Raw genomic sequence first — 16,270 nt, forward strand, 5'->3', positions numbered from 1 at the left:
TCAACTTTGATTGGCATGAGATCAATTTTGAGAATGAGAACTTCCCTTTGCATCAGGCATCTAATATAATGCCATCATCCATTTTAGATATTTTTAAAGAGAAGTAGGTAAGTAATGAACTGAAGAAGAATCATTACTACTTCTCCTTTTCATCCCTGCCGGTCTGCAGTTCCCCCACGTGCTGCCTGGGGGAGCTTCAAACCAGTTTTTGCAGGATGGTCCATTTGAGCTATGTTTGCAAGTTTGTGCGTGGGCTGTTGCATCAGTGTGGGTATAAAAAATGAAGTACACAAAATTACATAATATCAATCAAAAGAGACAAAACGAAACAGCATTTTCAATTCCATATAGTTTTACTATAACAACCCAACATTATCAAAGATTGTGTGAATGGGACCAAAAAAACAAGTTAAAGTTTTATTTTAATCTTAACACTCATTTTCATTATATTTTAGACAAAACCAAACCAAGCTCTCTTGGCCTTACATGTAACGTTATCTCTAGCCTACCTACATGTAAGTTATTTTTTGTTAAAAGCATATCTGTGCATCATACCAACTTTGCAAGAGGTTGCTTACACTCCATTTGAAACGGCGAGGAAATAGTTTATCACACTGTTAGACAATAATCAAGGCTTTCTAGTTCACAGTGAAAAATTATTGCAGTACAGTCCACAGTTTGGTCACAGGATTCAGTGGCGACTACATTGTGATCATACTGTGAGCAAAATCATTTCCACACACGTTTGCAAGATACTGAGATGTCTGCATCAGGATTCAATATCTTCATGCATTCGCTGGATCTCTGGGACTGCAGTTATCACTCTGAACACTAGAGGGCGCTATGAGTCCAGTGTGGAAGGCAGGCATCTTCAGCATATCCTCATGGTAGAGAAGGGTTATGTTCTGATGGCTCATATCTTCAAGTCAGAATCCTTACCACCAACTTTTCTCCATTCAGATGAATGCCAGCATTTTCTCTTGAGCTCAAGAGTTCACTGGCCAAAAATCCTTTAGCTTCCGCCCACGATCTCATATTACTGTGCACCCTCACACAAGTGTCTGAACTCTTTCACCAAGTCACTGAGAACACAGTCCACAAATCTTGACGGTAAAGTTTGATAAGAAAATGCAGGTAGTAGTGACGAAGGATGTTCCATCTCCATTCCATTGCAAAACTTTTAAAAAGATTTCGGGAGTTTCAATGCTGGAGTTTCAGATACGGCGTCAGTCCAGGTGGTATCTCTGGCGTGTCATCGATTTCTGCCGTCCTGGTGGGACCAACGCAGCTTCTGATGACGTCACGGCACAAGTCCTGCAGAGGTCTGGGGTTGCCTAGGTAACAAAACACAACAGAAAAGTGAACCTCTGGTTACTTATGAATATGTGCATGTAGAGTTGTGACAGTCTACTTTATGCTCGAGGAGGGGAAGATGGGACAATTCAAGATGAGACATTTCCTCTTTTTTAACACTCATTTTCTCTGTATTTTAGACAGGAACGTACCAACCTTTCCTCTTTTATTCATGTTGTTTACTAGTAATAAGAATTAGTGGATTTGCCATTTTGTTTCATGAATCATTTAGCCATTTCATACCATCAGTTTGTACACCAGCTTCACAGGCACGCAGCGTGGCAGCAGCTAGCTATATTACACTGAACGACCTAGTATATAGTTGACAGATTCACAGAATCTGTTTGATAATGATGTCACCATTTAGTTTGTTTTCTACAGTTTGTCAGTCTCACTCTAGTGAACTTTGCAAATACCACTTCCTAGTCAAATAGATGATCTCCATTATATATGCCTTGTCCAATAACCCATTCATGCACACTACGTGTCACTCTCCAAATTGTTTATAAATTCTGTAAGTAATGTCCTTTTAATCCCCTGGATGGGTCATTGATGGATGATACGTCTCTTGAGGAATTAAGTTGATTAGTTGTCTCTTTGTGTCTTATGTAAACATGGCCATCTGCCCACCCTATCTTTTATTCGTATCGTGAGTCCCAAATATGATACGAAAGAGACCATCCTTTAAACTAAGTGTAAGATTGAGAGTGCCATTGAAAAAACACTAGAATTAAGAAGTAGATTTTGTAAAGCGCACACTCAGTGTCTCAATGTTAGCACTGTTGCGCATTGCTAAGGGGCCTACTAAGGGCTATTTAAAACATACATGTAGAACACCCCTCGTACGATCTACTGGTACGCCCCGAAAGCATAACATGTGTTGTGAGTAGGACCGATCCATTATAATTTGGGGGGTGCTACGTCCTCCAGCCACTTGTTCATCGGCCAACAACCCTAGTGTTTTAGTAGTGGTCTTCAGGACGATATCCGAGACACATTTGTTTATTTGTTTTTGTTTGTTTATTTCTCCTCCCTGCAAGTCTCTGTCAACTTCGGACAAGCCGTCCAGTGTTTATAGTCACCTTTGTGTTTCTCCTGCACCTTTCGACCCTTGATCCCAACCCCCTCACAAGACGTATCAGTTTATCCCAGAGTTGACCAGTGGACTCCGCGATTTGATTTCTTGAAATATCTTTTTAGGATTATATACTCTTCAAACTAGTGTCTATTGAAATATAATTTTTACACACAATTGATAAAATTACAGGGGAGACAAGAAAGTGGCACTTATAAAATCAGTCGCAAGGTGGTTGCCAGGTGGCATTTTTTCTGAAGGATAGACGGTACGGACATGAAAAAATCAAAATACATTGATTCTACATGTAAAATTGTCGCCAACAACTTCTATCCCCCCCTCCTTACAGGCTGCTGCGTGCTATATTGTTGTGGATCGCTTTACCATACCTTATACAAAGGCCCCAATATAAGAGAGATGCTTTACTCACGAGTGAATCTGTGGATCCATTCTCCGATGTTCCGGTGGCCGAACTCCACCGCCTGCTCGTGCACAGTCCTGCCGCTGTCGTTCCTGAGGCTGAGGTCGGCTCCACACCTGGCCAGGTACCTCACCACGCCTGCCTGGCCCATCCTCGCCGCGTTGTGCGCCGCCGTCTCTCCCGAGTCGTTCCGCGCGTCCAAGTCCGCCCCGGCGCCCGCCAGGTACCGCAAGGTGCACAGGTGTCCCTCAAAGGCAGCGAAATGGACGGGTGTGTCTCCACCGCCCCACGGACGGGACGTGCTCGGGTTCACCCTCGCCCCTGCCCCGACCAGGACACGGCAGATCTCCGTGTGTCCTCCCCAGGCCGCCTCGTGCAGCGCGGTGTGCCCGAACTTGTTCACCAGGTTCACGTCTCCCAGCTTCGTCCTCACCAAAGTTCTCACGAGCTCAACATCGCCGTCTTCTGCGGCGTCGTGCAGACTCGGCGGTTCCGGGTTCGAATCCTCAATGTCAATGTCAACGTCCACAACATTAGACGGAGAAGACGCTATCCAGCAACATAGAGTATAAACGTGCACTTTCTCTACTTCAAACCGCGGTCTTTTCCAGTCCGACCGCATTTGAGTGTCCTCTTTCACCGGAGCTGATGCATCCTTGACCTTAGCGCGCCCTTCAATGATGCCCTTCATATTTTCTGATTCTGCAACTCTATTTTCGCTCCTGAGTAACGCGTTTCCGTCCTTAATGAAAGAATAAACGTCCGAGTTGAATTTCCGGCAGCTCTCCGTGGCGTTCTGAGCGAACTGCGGTCTCTTCTGACCACCCAACACAGGTCGCGACACGGTGGTCTTGTTTAGGTCTCTAGTTCGAGTCGCTGACATGGCTGTTTCAAAACACAGAAGTCTGTCGGGGACGACTCCGGTTCCAGTGCCTAAACACGGGCTGGTTTTGTCGGGCTGCACGCCGTCAACACAGATGTGCATGATATAGTCTTACTGCGTCGGTGTCGGCTTTGTGGTACAATCTAGGCGGTACGGCAGGTGGACTCACACGGTACATCCGTCCGCTCCAAGTTCACATGTACAGGACGCACTACTCCAGATGTGAAGGAACGCGAGAAATGCAAGATACAAGAGGATGGCTGGTTTAGACACACAGACCAGACTCTCGGTTTGTACGTCTGATATTTCTCTCGTTGTTCTGCCTCCCCTCCGATGTATTCACCCTGGTGTATCAGCAAAGACAGCTGTGTCAAGACGAAAACACGCGTTTTTGTTTTTCCGATGCCTCGTTTTTTCACACTCCACTCGCCTCTCCCCGTTTCCGGCCGGGTGACAGAGTCCTGGCGACGACCTGGCCCTTGTGATGCCCTTAAGAACCCTTAAGGGCCGTACGCTTCCGACAGGAGGTAGCGCACTTGGACGTTAGGTGTTTTTAAATGGGCCACAACGGCACAGGTTACTAGAGGTTTTGTTGGTGTTTCGTCGTCACTTCTGTGAATGTGGGGAACCTCCTTGTAGATGAACCCTACCGCAGACGTACGGGTCTTCGCAAGCGGAAGTCGGTGCTGAGAGGCTGGGCGGCCACTCCAGCGTGTTTACGCTAGTTAATCAGGCAAGCCCCTTCCTTAAGAAGCAACGTGCTTCAAGAATGCGGGTCGATTTTCGCGAAGAGTCTTCCGTTGTTTCACATCAGCAAAATGCCTGCGACGTGTTTAAAGGCAGTTAGTGGGAGTTGATTTATATGAATTTCGGATAGTTTGTTTCGATACCAATATTTTGACAAGTTTGTGTTCAGCAATGTTAGGCAGACGATTTCCAGAATCGTTGTCAAGATGCAGTGACCCAATTCCCACAGAAACGTTGGACGATTTTTTGTTCTCTTTACCAACCCCTTTTGTTGAGTCCTGTGACTCTGCCGAGTTTGAGTTGTCCAGAAGTCGGGGGGTCTACTACAGGGGTATCGACCTAACCCCAGCGCGCTGACAAGTGTACTTCCCGGCCCTCAGACTGGATTAACACCGACACAATCCTCTCCAAGCCGCGGCGCGTACTGCCAACAATGCCGAGCCCTTTGAGAAAGACTTGTCCCGGCTCCAGCGGCCTGCCCGACGCCTGTACGAACCCTGCTCTCCGGGTCTCGCACAAAGGTGCCGCGCTGATCTGTTTTGTCCCGTAGGTTTGGACTCGGAACCCTCAGACAGGATTTCCAACGCTAATCCTTCCTCGTGAAGACAAGTCCGCTCTCAGCAGCATACCACAGCCGGGTTCACCCTCAGCGTTGGTCCGGCCTTAACGACGTGACCGCTCCGGCAACTTCCAACGCTGTCCCTCCCTGCTCTAACAATAGATGCAGACGAGAGGTAGGCGCCACCTTTAAGTAGCTTGTGCAGGATGCCTTTGTACCTGACGTCCACTCTTCTAGATTTTTCGATACGTCGTCGTCACTTGTACTCACTGTGGGTGCGTACTGCTGACAGAGTTCTTTTCACAGAAGACGTTCTGCGAAGAAAAGACGATGCTCTTGTCTTGTACAAGTCTTCTTCAAGGTTCTCCCACGCAGACTGCACGGTAGATACAGCTCTCTACCGCGGTGGTTTCTCCTTTCTTCCTCCGCTCAGCTGGAAGCTCTCCCCCCGGAAAGCCCCTCTGTGTCAGCACAGCGCCAACAATCGCCTTGGCCAATTAAATCTGCAACATGAATGAAAAGAGAAATCTATCAATCTTCGAGGACGGCAATTTGTGCCCCGGCTGGAAACCGCGTGAGCTTTACATATGCAGGGCGGTTATTGTTGTGTCGTCCCGCCGCTAGGGTCGCGAGACGGTCGGGGATTCGTGGATAAAAAAAGGCTTGTCAAAGAAAACGGCCGTTATTTAAACATCTATCCCAGCCCAGGACAACAGTCAACACTGGGTAGTATTTTTGGCTGATAGACCAGTGGTGTTCCTAACGGTACGCATCAATGTAAACTATGGGGCTAGGCTGTCTTGTTACAAGGGCTAGAGGCTCACAGGACACGGCATTCTGGAATGAAAAGACGGGGGAAGAAAAGCAAATTAAGAATAATAAAGATTTTTCAATCGTATGTAATTTCCCCCTAAAGATTAAGATTTAAACGTAGTTATAAAGAAAGGATTCGTAGTATGTTGTTAAATATTGTAATCTTTCAGTAAGTAAACTATTGTACTCTTCGTACTCTAATGTACGTAATTTCCTCAAACATTACATATTTGAGTTATATCGATGTCGATCCGGATCCTAGTCTTAATACAGCAGATTTCAGGGCACGATTGCTATATAGTAAAACATATCTATGTTTCTGTCAGATGCAAAGCTGTTGTGTATCAAGAAGTCGAACCCAATAAGTTAGAATTTAGTGTTGAGTAGTTAGAGTAGTCACATACTAATATTGTTATCCATTGTCCATCCTTTATGTTCATGTTACATGTACTTGCAATTAGCGGCTACGGGCAAGAACTTGCACTAAACTTTCTATAATCAACCCTACCCAAAGATTCTTTACTGAGGGTCTATCTTGCCCTTTCCCCTTGGTGGTTACATTGGCCGGTGCACAGGTTCAGTCCCTACGCTACTACTAGTACAGCACCGCGGTATCTTGACTAACGACCCGGACTTCTCCCCCCGACACTAATTACCAGGTGTAGCTGTACGACACGCTCTCCCAGGACGTGCGCCGCCTCCAAACGACCGCCCCGGGACGGCCAAGAGCACATCAGCCCGCCCAAAGTCATTACAACCCGCTTTGTTAGAGCGAAGGCCGATAAATCATCTCAACCGACTCGGGCTGAGCTCCCCGCCACCTCGGGCGACGACCAGATGGTTTCATCTACCGCTGAATAGTTGTAATATTTCCCTATCAATATCATCTCTTTGCACATTATGGATAGAGCTTTCTCCACCGAGCAGCGGACTAGAAATGTTATGTCTGAGCATGTTATTGGGAGGGAATATCGTTAAGGCTTTTGTATTAAACTGCCCTGTTCTGACGAGGGTTGGTTGTCAAGGAACGCTACTGTCACCCTATATCTGCTTGGAGACTACCGTCGGACAAAAGATTTCTGATTGTCCTCCCATATCATATCATATCATGTCATATCATATCATATCATATCATCATGGTTGTCAGGATCAAATTCTATTATCAAGAAACTTAACGTTAATGGTTAAAGTAACTTTTCTATCAACGATCCAATGCTATATTGAACTTATTACCATGCATTACACTTTGCTCAGTTGTTCATTCACTGTTACCACGTTATGTCACCCTTTCTCAATTTTTATGCGCTTTCTTCGTATATGTAGCCTCTTTCATAATTTTTTTCTACAGCTAACTTGCTTTACCAGAGTCCCCCACCCCTCCTGATGAGAGAGTTGGGCTGCTCCAGTTGAGTATAATCCGCACGGCAAACTTGTTGTTGTTCGCCAGGCGCGGGAGTTTCGGGTCACTGGCGGGGCAACAGCGACAGTCGGGAAACACAAATTGAATCAGGCAAGAAATTAACCGTAGCAAGAGATTAAAAGGGGTCTTCTAAGGTCGACATTGTCCTGAATATCTTGTTTTCTGATGACTTAAATATAATTACCATAACGTACTTTTGTTGTAGCCAGCAATATAGTAGTTGTCTCTAATAAAGCTTAAGCCTATCTCTTTATATCGTTTACACTTATCATGATGTTACCCAACTTATCTAGTTGTCTTTAGGCCCTACAACCGTTCTCAAACTGGATTCCAACAAGGAAGTATGAAGAACTTAGGCAACGAAGTTCCTTTGTCATAAAAAAAGTGTATCAGCAAGCTTGTTGGTACGATGGAGCGTTTGATATAATCCACTCTTTGTCCTTTTTAGCGCGAATCGCATAAATACAAAAGCTTGAAATAATCGTTAAGAAAAGAAGGACCGCTTCAAGCCACACAGAAACGAATGATGTACTCCTACAAATCCGATTCACTTAATTAGGCTAATCTCTCCACTGTTCACAATGGATAAAGAACGCGTTGTAAAAGAGCTTTATATTTCCTGTATTAAATCTGTATCCGGGCCTCTTTAAAACCTTTCGAATCGTTCGCCACTTCAAGCGTGATAATTCACGGCAATAATTCAATCAGATCGCTTTTTATGCAGAAACAATACAGTCTTGAACGCATCATTCTCCGTCGAGAAAGGTCATAGCTTTTAGTTAGAGAACAAAGGGAACACTGGGCTGTAACCGGGCCCTGACACCACGGGAGGGGCAGCCACATCTGCCCGGCATGGAGACCGTGTCATCCCGCTAATGGTACAGCCGCATCTGGTACAGTAGGGTACGACTTGTTATGTAGCTTTAACAATGCGGGAAGTGGTTTGTAACGACGGTGTTGGGAGGGACGTGTAGAGAGGGGAGGTTATGGTGAATAAATCTGGGATGAGAAAATTACAGTTTGGGGTTTTTCTATGATGTGAGTTCTTTGTACATATCGGTTGGGTAATTAGTTTTACACCAATAAATCCATCTGAACTTCTCTTCTGTTACGACTAGACCTTTTGTTGTCCTTTTAGAATTTCTTACTCTTTTCTGACGTCCTTTAACCCGAATCTGGATATAGTCTATCTCATTTCACCCACTTCTCATTCATTCATTCATTCATTCATTCATTCATTCATTCATTCATTCATTCATTCATTCATTCATTCATTCATTCACTCATTCATTCATTCATTCATTCATTCATTCATTCATTCATTCATTCTTTCTTTTCATCATTCGATCACTATGCCAATTTCTCCCACATACCACAGCCTCATTCTTACTTACGACCTACATAGATTAGAAGAAGGGCTTACCTTGTTGATTAGTTGGTTGAATAATGTTCTCCGCACCTGCTTTCTGTGGGTCACCAGTACTGGTCTATGTAGAGCAGATATGTCTAAGACTTACCTGCGTTATGTAATAATGAGGTATTTGAGACGTACCTTCCCTTGAATTGAATACGAAGGGGTGTATTGAAGGTGTAACTCCACAGCTAACAATGGTCAGGGTATGTAACGTGACGAGCCTTACCTGTTGTAACGGTCTATGCAGAGACATGTACAGGTCTATGTGGAGTAGTCTAAAACTATGTCTAAAAGTATGTCTAAAACTTACCTGAGTTATTGTAATAATGAGCTGCTGAAGACCTACCTTCCTTTGAAGAGCTGTGTTGAAGGTGTAACGCCACAGTTAACGTTGGCCAGGTTATGTAACGTTATTACGTGCCTTACCAGTTGTAACGACCGCCGAGTCAGCAGAAGTGATGCCGGCCTGCCACGCAGTTGTCCGGGAATAACGTCCCTCCTGCTTACCTGGTGGCTATACCCGCTGGGCGTTCACCTGGCGCACGTAGACAGGTAATCCACCTGTCCACACCTGTCGTGTTAAGGTGTATTGTCGGTCTGGCAGGTGTAAGCATGCCACACGTCTGTGACAGAAGCTTGTTAAGCACACGGTTCCAGGTCAGCGGGAGGGCAGGGGGTGAAGACCCGGCCATAGGGTCAGCTGACAGGGGCTACAAGATACACCTGAACGCCAGGGACACCTGGAAGGTGCCTACAAGATACACCTGAACGCTAGTGTCACATGGAAGGTGCCTACAAGATACACCTGAACGCTAGTGTCACCTGGAAGGTGCCTACAATATACACCTGAACGATAGTGTCACCTGGAAGGTGTCTACAAGATACACCTGAACGATAGTGTCACCTGGAAGGTGCCTACAATATACACCTGAACGCTAGTGATACCTTGAAGGTGCCTACAAGATACACCTGAACGCTAGTGACACCTGGAAGGTGCCTACAAGATACACCTGAACGCTAGTGTCACCTGGAAGGTGCCTACAAGATACACCTGAACGCTAGTGATACCTTGAAGGTGCCTACAAGATACACCTGAACGCTAGTGACACCTGGAAGGTGCCTACAAGATACACTTGGGTCCCATCCCCACTAGGGTACAAATTATCCGGATCGAGCCGAGTTGATTCGCTTTGATCCAGCTTCGAGCTGGCTTGGAGCCGGGTTGAATCGGCTCGATCCGGACAATTTTAATCTAGTGTACCTGGTGACTTTTTACACACCTGGATGTTGTATGATAAGCCATCATCTTCACAAGTAACTAGAAACTCCCTTTTGTTAACCTACCTTTATCTGTTCCCTCATTCGTTCTTCCATCTTTCATTCTATCCGTCCTTCATTCACTCACTCGCTCATTCCCCCCTGTACTGCCCGCATTCAATCAGTGGTATACTGTCATGGGGGGGGGGGGGCTATACGTTTCCTGCTGTACTCTGCCTCTGCCTTAGTCGTCCAGCAGGTACAGACTCAAACATCACAACCCACAGCATATGTCCTATACGTATAATTATGAAGACCAAGTGCGAACATCTGTGAAGAAAGGATATAAAATTGTGATTTTCTTCCTGACGTTTAGGTACTATTGTTATCCCTCGTTTACGTCGTTGCGTGTCAAAAATGTGACATCGTGCGAAAACTCATTCGAACATGGGCCTATGCCAGGGGTAAGGGAGTAGCTTGTAGCTAGTAGCTGCTAGTCTAGAGCGTACGAGTACGTAAGGACTGACTACACCTGTGGACTTGCCTTACTCCGATGGAATGGCCATCAACACGTAAATAGTTTTCAGATTTGACTGACGAACTTGGCGAAACCAACGGGTTACTAGATCAATTAGCCGGTCGGTTAACGATACGTCATTGAATTTGCTGTTCCAAAGGTCAGAGCAAGGGCACGGGTGCACCCACAGGCCAAGGGAACCTTTAACTAGCTCAGCTCCACGCTCCGCTGGAAAAACCAACCGACTTGTTTGTGGAGTTTTCTCAAATATTGACCGCCTTGAGCAGGGGAGGACAGGCGTGCGGGCACTGCACGGCCACCACCGTGGCGAGATCAGAGGCAGGCAGGGGTTATTTGTGTGCTGAACAAATTTTGCTGAAAACACGGGCCCAGATTAGGAAGATAAACTGGCGGCGACCGTAAGCAGCCCGTGACCGGAGGGCCTCACCCCGAGGTGTTACCGGCAGTGTGCCGGGATGGCAGACGCGACTTTGTAACGCAGTCTCATCTATAAACTTTGGACCAGCGAAAACACAGAGTGCTATACCGTTTATGAAGTAAATTTAGACGTTTTCTGGTACATTTTTACCCATCACTACGATTAGAACCCTTTTCTATATAGCAATTTACTGTAGTAAATCCAGATGAATGTTAACTAAATCAAGATTATGCCATAACTGTTATCTGTAACAGTACGGTAACTGTGCCATTATATTACATGACATTGTCTACTTTTCGTCTTGATTTACTGTAGTAGAATGCCATCATTTAGGGTGTAGCGCTTTAAGAAGCCATTTTCGATGAATGATTTTTTTATGAGAATAGATTTTTAAACTCCGGATCCCATGTGCTCATCAGATAAAACAGCGGTTCGGTATTACCATTGTTGGGCCGACGTAACCACTATCGCCCGCGACTGGTAGTATATGAGTTCGCCGCACAGCTTTAGTTTTAAGTTTATGGACATAAGTTTATGGAGTAGTATATTGAAACCATCGTTGCACTATAAGTAAGATAACTAACCAAACCTTACCTTAATTAGCACGGAGAGTTTTCACCCTCTCGCTTCCCGGCACAGGTGTAAGACGAAGTGAAGACGGGTAATACTTATTACTCAGGAAGTCAGTATTTAACAGGAAGTGGGTTGGTTCTTTGAGAACAAACAGGCACACCTTTGGCGATTCTTAAGACATCTACACAACAAACTTAAGACTTTCACACCTCCGCACTTATGTTAGCACCTAACACAAATAAAACACGACAGAAACTGGACATGCCTACAGTTAAACGCCGTCAGATTTTAGCTATTTATTTTCATTAGGAATTAACCTTTTTTCGGACTCCAAGATGAGAGAAATATTTTCATCTTTTGGCAAATCGCCATTTGTATGATTGTCCGCGTCGGTTAAAAAATCATAGAGCTATGTTATAATTTGTTCTTGCCCTGTGATTAATATGTATTCATAAGCTATATTCGTCTCACACAACCCGCGCTGGTGACACCTGCTCGGCTCGTGACGTCATGACCTGACAGAAGCAGACGACAGGATGTCCAATGTCTATATAAGGAACGCGCGTGTCGTATCCCTCCGCGCGCTTTGATGTGGTCAGGTCCCTGTCACTGCGGTGACAGAAGCTAAGGCTCCTCTAAACACTAAGTGTTGTCCAAATAATTATAACGGCAAAATGTAAAGCCCTCCTTGTTTGAGGAATTTCACATCAAAAGAATGATAACAACGTTGCGTAATAAAGTTAATTAAAATTCTTTTCAATTCAGAACTAGGCATTCTTTTCTGAATGACATACTCTCAGAATATTAGAATAAAAAGTATGCATTTGCTAATTACTAACGTTTCAAAATTGAATCTCAATGGCGAAATCACTATTGTTAGAGATTGGCTTACTGTAAGTACACACGCCTTAACGCTATAACAATAATTGCGGTCAGATTGTGGTCTTAAAGCGAGTTACGCCTGAATTCAGTGGCAGCTAGCGGCGCTTTTGAGTGTAGATCACCTATCCACCCAACACTTCAAACCTCAACTACTCAGTACTTGAAGAGAGTTTCTACTTCAAGGCCATTACTTTGCTTCAAGGAAAGATTTCCAACTTGAGGTAAGATTGGTTCTTGGTTCATGAAATGTTCGAAATAAAACTACATATCAGATATGGCAAAGTGCACCTACAGAAGACGAGTTGTTCGATTTGATACATATTTCACAGTCGTAGGTTATTTTACGTGAATGAGGAACGAGTTAAATCCTCTGGATTCTTTGACAGAGCCTTTCTGTTCTCGCTTTGCTTGGTGTAAAAACTGAGCACCCAGTATACGGACATGCCGCCACGGACAAAATCCCTCCGTGCGTACGGCCAGTTGTTGATACAGGTACAAGTGAAGCTATCTCGAGTCTATTGGATACTAAGAGTGTAATGTGTGATCAGAGCGGCTCCGAGATTGGGGTCTGTCCAAATATTTGGTTAGCCACGCTCCGCGGCAAATGTGCCGCTATCTTAACCCTAGGTAAGAGCCAGGGCTATCAAGTACGGAATTCCTAACGTGGTCTTGCATCGTTGACATACCGGTGGACCTAATAGTCTGTTGTTTTTTCTGAAGACTCCGGTCAATTAGTTATCAACAGGCATGGAAAGAGCAACAAATACCCTACTAACTCTTGTATGCTGGGACCATACTCTGGTTATATGAATTACACTATAAGATGATAGTAACCTAACATACTACACGTTTCTAAATGTAAAGTTTGCATTTTATTTCATACTCATAAAGCTGCTAGGAACCTCCGTGCCTTCAAACATTCCTTCTACTTCCTTGACCTTAAAGTCACCTTGCTGTGAACAGTTCTAACAACAAAGTTCGGGGCCATTTTGATGACGTCATACTTATTTCATTTGATGTTCACTATGGAACAGACCTGAACATTGTTGAAATGAATGGGGGGGGGGTGTATCTTTTGTATCAAACATGTCAAATTTAAATACCAATTTAAATAAAACATACTTACATGATACACAAACTAACTTAATACTAATCTATACCTAGGGCAATAATATTACTAGTAATGTTTTGACTTGTACTAGGAAGAAGGATTACAAAAAAGTTTTTCCCCCCACTAAAAATTGTCAATGGCACAGTCCTGATCTATTGTAGTTGCTGTGCGTCATACAGACTGAAATGTTGTGAAACCCTGTACATCAAGTACGTCCTTGTATGCCCATGTGTTCTGTCAGACCGTAGATAAAGTTTCTACTCACTTTGACGCTAAAGTGGACACAAATGGCATGCTGTGCTAAATAAAGACTTCACACTTCCCCATCTTTCCAACTACCAAATAGCGTAACAACTTCATATACCCCCTCCTGACGGTTTGGAAACCGGTAGATATACATGTAGACCATTTTTCTACGCTCAAGATGTCTTGGATTGGTGATTTTCAAGATTGGACCTCGTACTGTAAATCTATTATCACTTCCAAACCTTTGCAATGACAACATAGTTTACCTATCCTTGTCACCTTTGTGGTAGGATTTACGTGTTTGCAGGTGCAGTTTGAATGAAAGCTGCTAGGTGAGTTGCCCCTAACCTAGAAGTACTGATTCACATACAGATTTTTGCCGATATGGAATCATTGTTACTCGACCAAAGCCTTACCCAAAAGAAATAATAAAGTTTTGTTAATAGAGTTAGCATTGTCGAAGCTAACATGTAATCACCAGTGAAACTATACTATCATAGTTGTCGTTTCGCGGATCGAGGCCATCAAATATGTGGAAAACAACACCTAATATCAAGAATGACTTTACGCACAAATGTTATCACATATGACCATAAGGTTACATCACGTAAAAAGTTGAGGGGACAGGAGACAGATGAAAATGGTCTTCCTATAAATATACTAATAGTATATATTCCTACATATATCGTACTGCAACATCAATGTCCTCTATATTCAACAGCCAATAGTGACAAACCAACCCAATAATCAACTTAAATGTGAAGATTAAAAATAACATTTTATCTTCAATGGGTTTAACGTAGTGTCTATCTCAAACTTACACCATCTAAATCTTCTTTTGAATATTAACTGTCAAATGATGTATTTAATGAAAGCTGCATTTGCCACTCCCTTGTGTGTGCACGTCACTCAAAATGCAGTTACTCCACCTAGCATGTTCAACCCTTAAGCGTAGGAAGTAAAGATAACAGAGGATTACGTACATGTAGCGCGGCCTCTCCAGCTCGGTCACGGCGCGGTGGCAGGTCTAAACACGGCCGGTGGCAGTCGGTACGCCCGCCAGGTGCCGCAGTGTTGTACCTCACACACCTCAACCCTCTTATACCGACCAGCTGCGGGGCCAGACACGGCGTCTGTGTCCCTCTTTATGCACGTGTGAGAAAATACGAGGAAACACAACCCCAGTCGGCGCGCGAGCGCAGACCTTCATCCCTTCTTGCGTGTCCACCTCGCTTTGTCTTCCCCATCCCTTTTTGTTGACTGGTCCGAGGTTTTTCTTTCAGTGAGTGGAACACAAGAACTTGTGACAAGGGAAGGGGAGCTGACTTGAAAGCTGGGCGCCCCGACCCGCGATAATGTGGGGAGATGTCTCCATAAAGAAGGTGCTTAGGACGTGAATGCTCTGCTGAGCGGAGGGGGAGAAAGAAAACAGTAGGAGCACATTTTCCCCTGGGAACTTGCGTCGTGCCGAAGATTGTGATCTCACAAGTGGCGTGGGTTAGATGGCTGTTCCGATCGCACGCTGAGCGTAATGTTACAAGAAACAAAGTAGAGAGGAGACGACAAAAGTTGCGATATTACTTGCCACATCTTTTGATGCCCCTACATGCTTTTGATATCAGTGATTAGGAGCTTTTAATCGACAATGAACAGGCGCAACTTTCGTCTGAATCAAAGGACGACATATGTGCATGACTTCGAATCCCTGTGAGAATGGGCTGCATGTTTCAGTCCTTCAGAGGTATATAATAATTGCTTCATATACTCAACGGTAACGCTTCTTTTCATTTCTGATTTATGTTTTTCCTTCAGAAGTTCTTAGCCGTTTTGCATAAAAGTCAACAAACATGTTTCAAATCAGCGAAGTGGAATAACAGAGGTTTACAAGTATCGAAGGGAAGAACACAACAAGCACCGATATTATACGAATGAATGCGTATCCATTCATTTACATCAAGCAATTTACAACCATAATCATAATTCGTAAATACTGTAATATATACATGAGAGTACAGGGATATGATAATATAGTCCGACCACCCAGCAGATAACAAAGAGGATAACCCCGACGCCGCTCTAGTCGGGGAAACCCACACCTGTGATACCTGCCGACTGTCGGAAGTGTTGGTTACGAGTGGATAATGGCGGTGAAAAGTTAGCTGGACGCCCCAGAGCCGCCTGATCCACCGGCGGACCCCGATCCTCGTGCGGCGAGTGATGCGAGTTAACGCCGAATCTGGGTCGTTGGTCATTCGGTGGTAATTTGGGCCCTGCAATGTAACTGGCCACAGTCGTGTGCGATTGAGAAGCAGTACGAAAGAAGACAGAAGAAATCACTTGTCAGTTACTTATGTTCCTTATTAGTGCCCTTACCTTCATTTACCTGTGTTTTATTTGTACCGGTCACTTGTTTTGTAATTACCTCCATGAAAAATTGTATTTGGTGCGTCTCTCTCTCTCTCTCCCTCTCTCTCCCTCTCTCTGCGTGTGCATCTCCGCTCATTTTATGGATTGTGATTATATTTGGTATCCTGGTAAGTCTAATTAAGACGAAGGTCAA

At 44.5% G+C, this 16,270-nt stretch overlaps 1 protein-coding gene across 4 annotated transcripts; it reads right to left on the bottom strand.

Moving 5' to 3' along the window:
- Nucleotides 1-602: 602 nt before the first annotated feature.
- On the bottom strand, nucleotides 603-14,825 carry LOC109484749 (ankyrin repeat domain-containing protein 1-like). 4 transcript variants are annotated; one of them, XM_019788117.1, is made up of 3 exons: nucleotides 14,694-14,825; nucleotides 2,859-5,541; nucleotides 603-1,334 (listed from the first exon to the last, which is right to left on the bottom strand). In XM_019788117.1, exons 2-3 carry the CDS (start codon nucleotides 3,832-3,834, stop codon nucleotides 1,201-1,203), a joined length of 1,110 nt encoding a protein of 369 aa, XP_019643676.1. In that variant the 5' UTR covers nucleotides 3,835-5,541; nucleotides 14,694-14,825; the 3' UTR covers nucleotides 603-1,200. The 4 variants fall into 4 exon arrangements, with proteins under 4 accessions (XP_019643676.1, XP_019643678.1, XP_019643675.1 ...); XM_019788119.1 differs by lacking the exon at nucleotides 14,694-14,825 and adding an exon at nucleotides 11,493-11,530; XM_019788116.1 differs by lacking the exon at nucleotides 14,694-14,825 and adding an exon at nucleotides 9,112-9,294.
- Between the last annotated feature and the right edge of the window lie 1,445 nt (nucleotides 14,826-16,270).

This window comes from Branchiostoma belcheri, unplaced genomic scaffold (genome assembly GCF_001625305.1).
Source record: "Branchiostoma belcheri isolate BF01 breed outbred unplaced genomic scaffold, Haploidv18h27 scaffold7, whole genome shotgun sequence".
Lineage (NCBI taxonomy): Eukaryota > Metazoa > Chordata > Leptocardii > Amphioxiformes > Branchiostomatidae > Branchiostoma > Branchiostoma belcheri.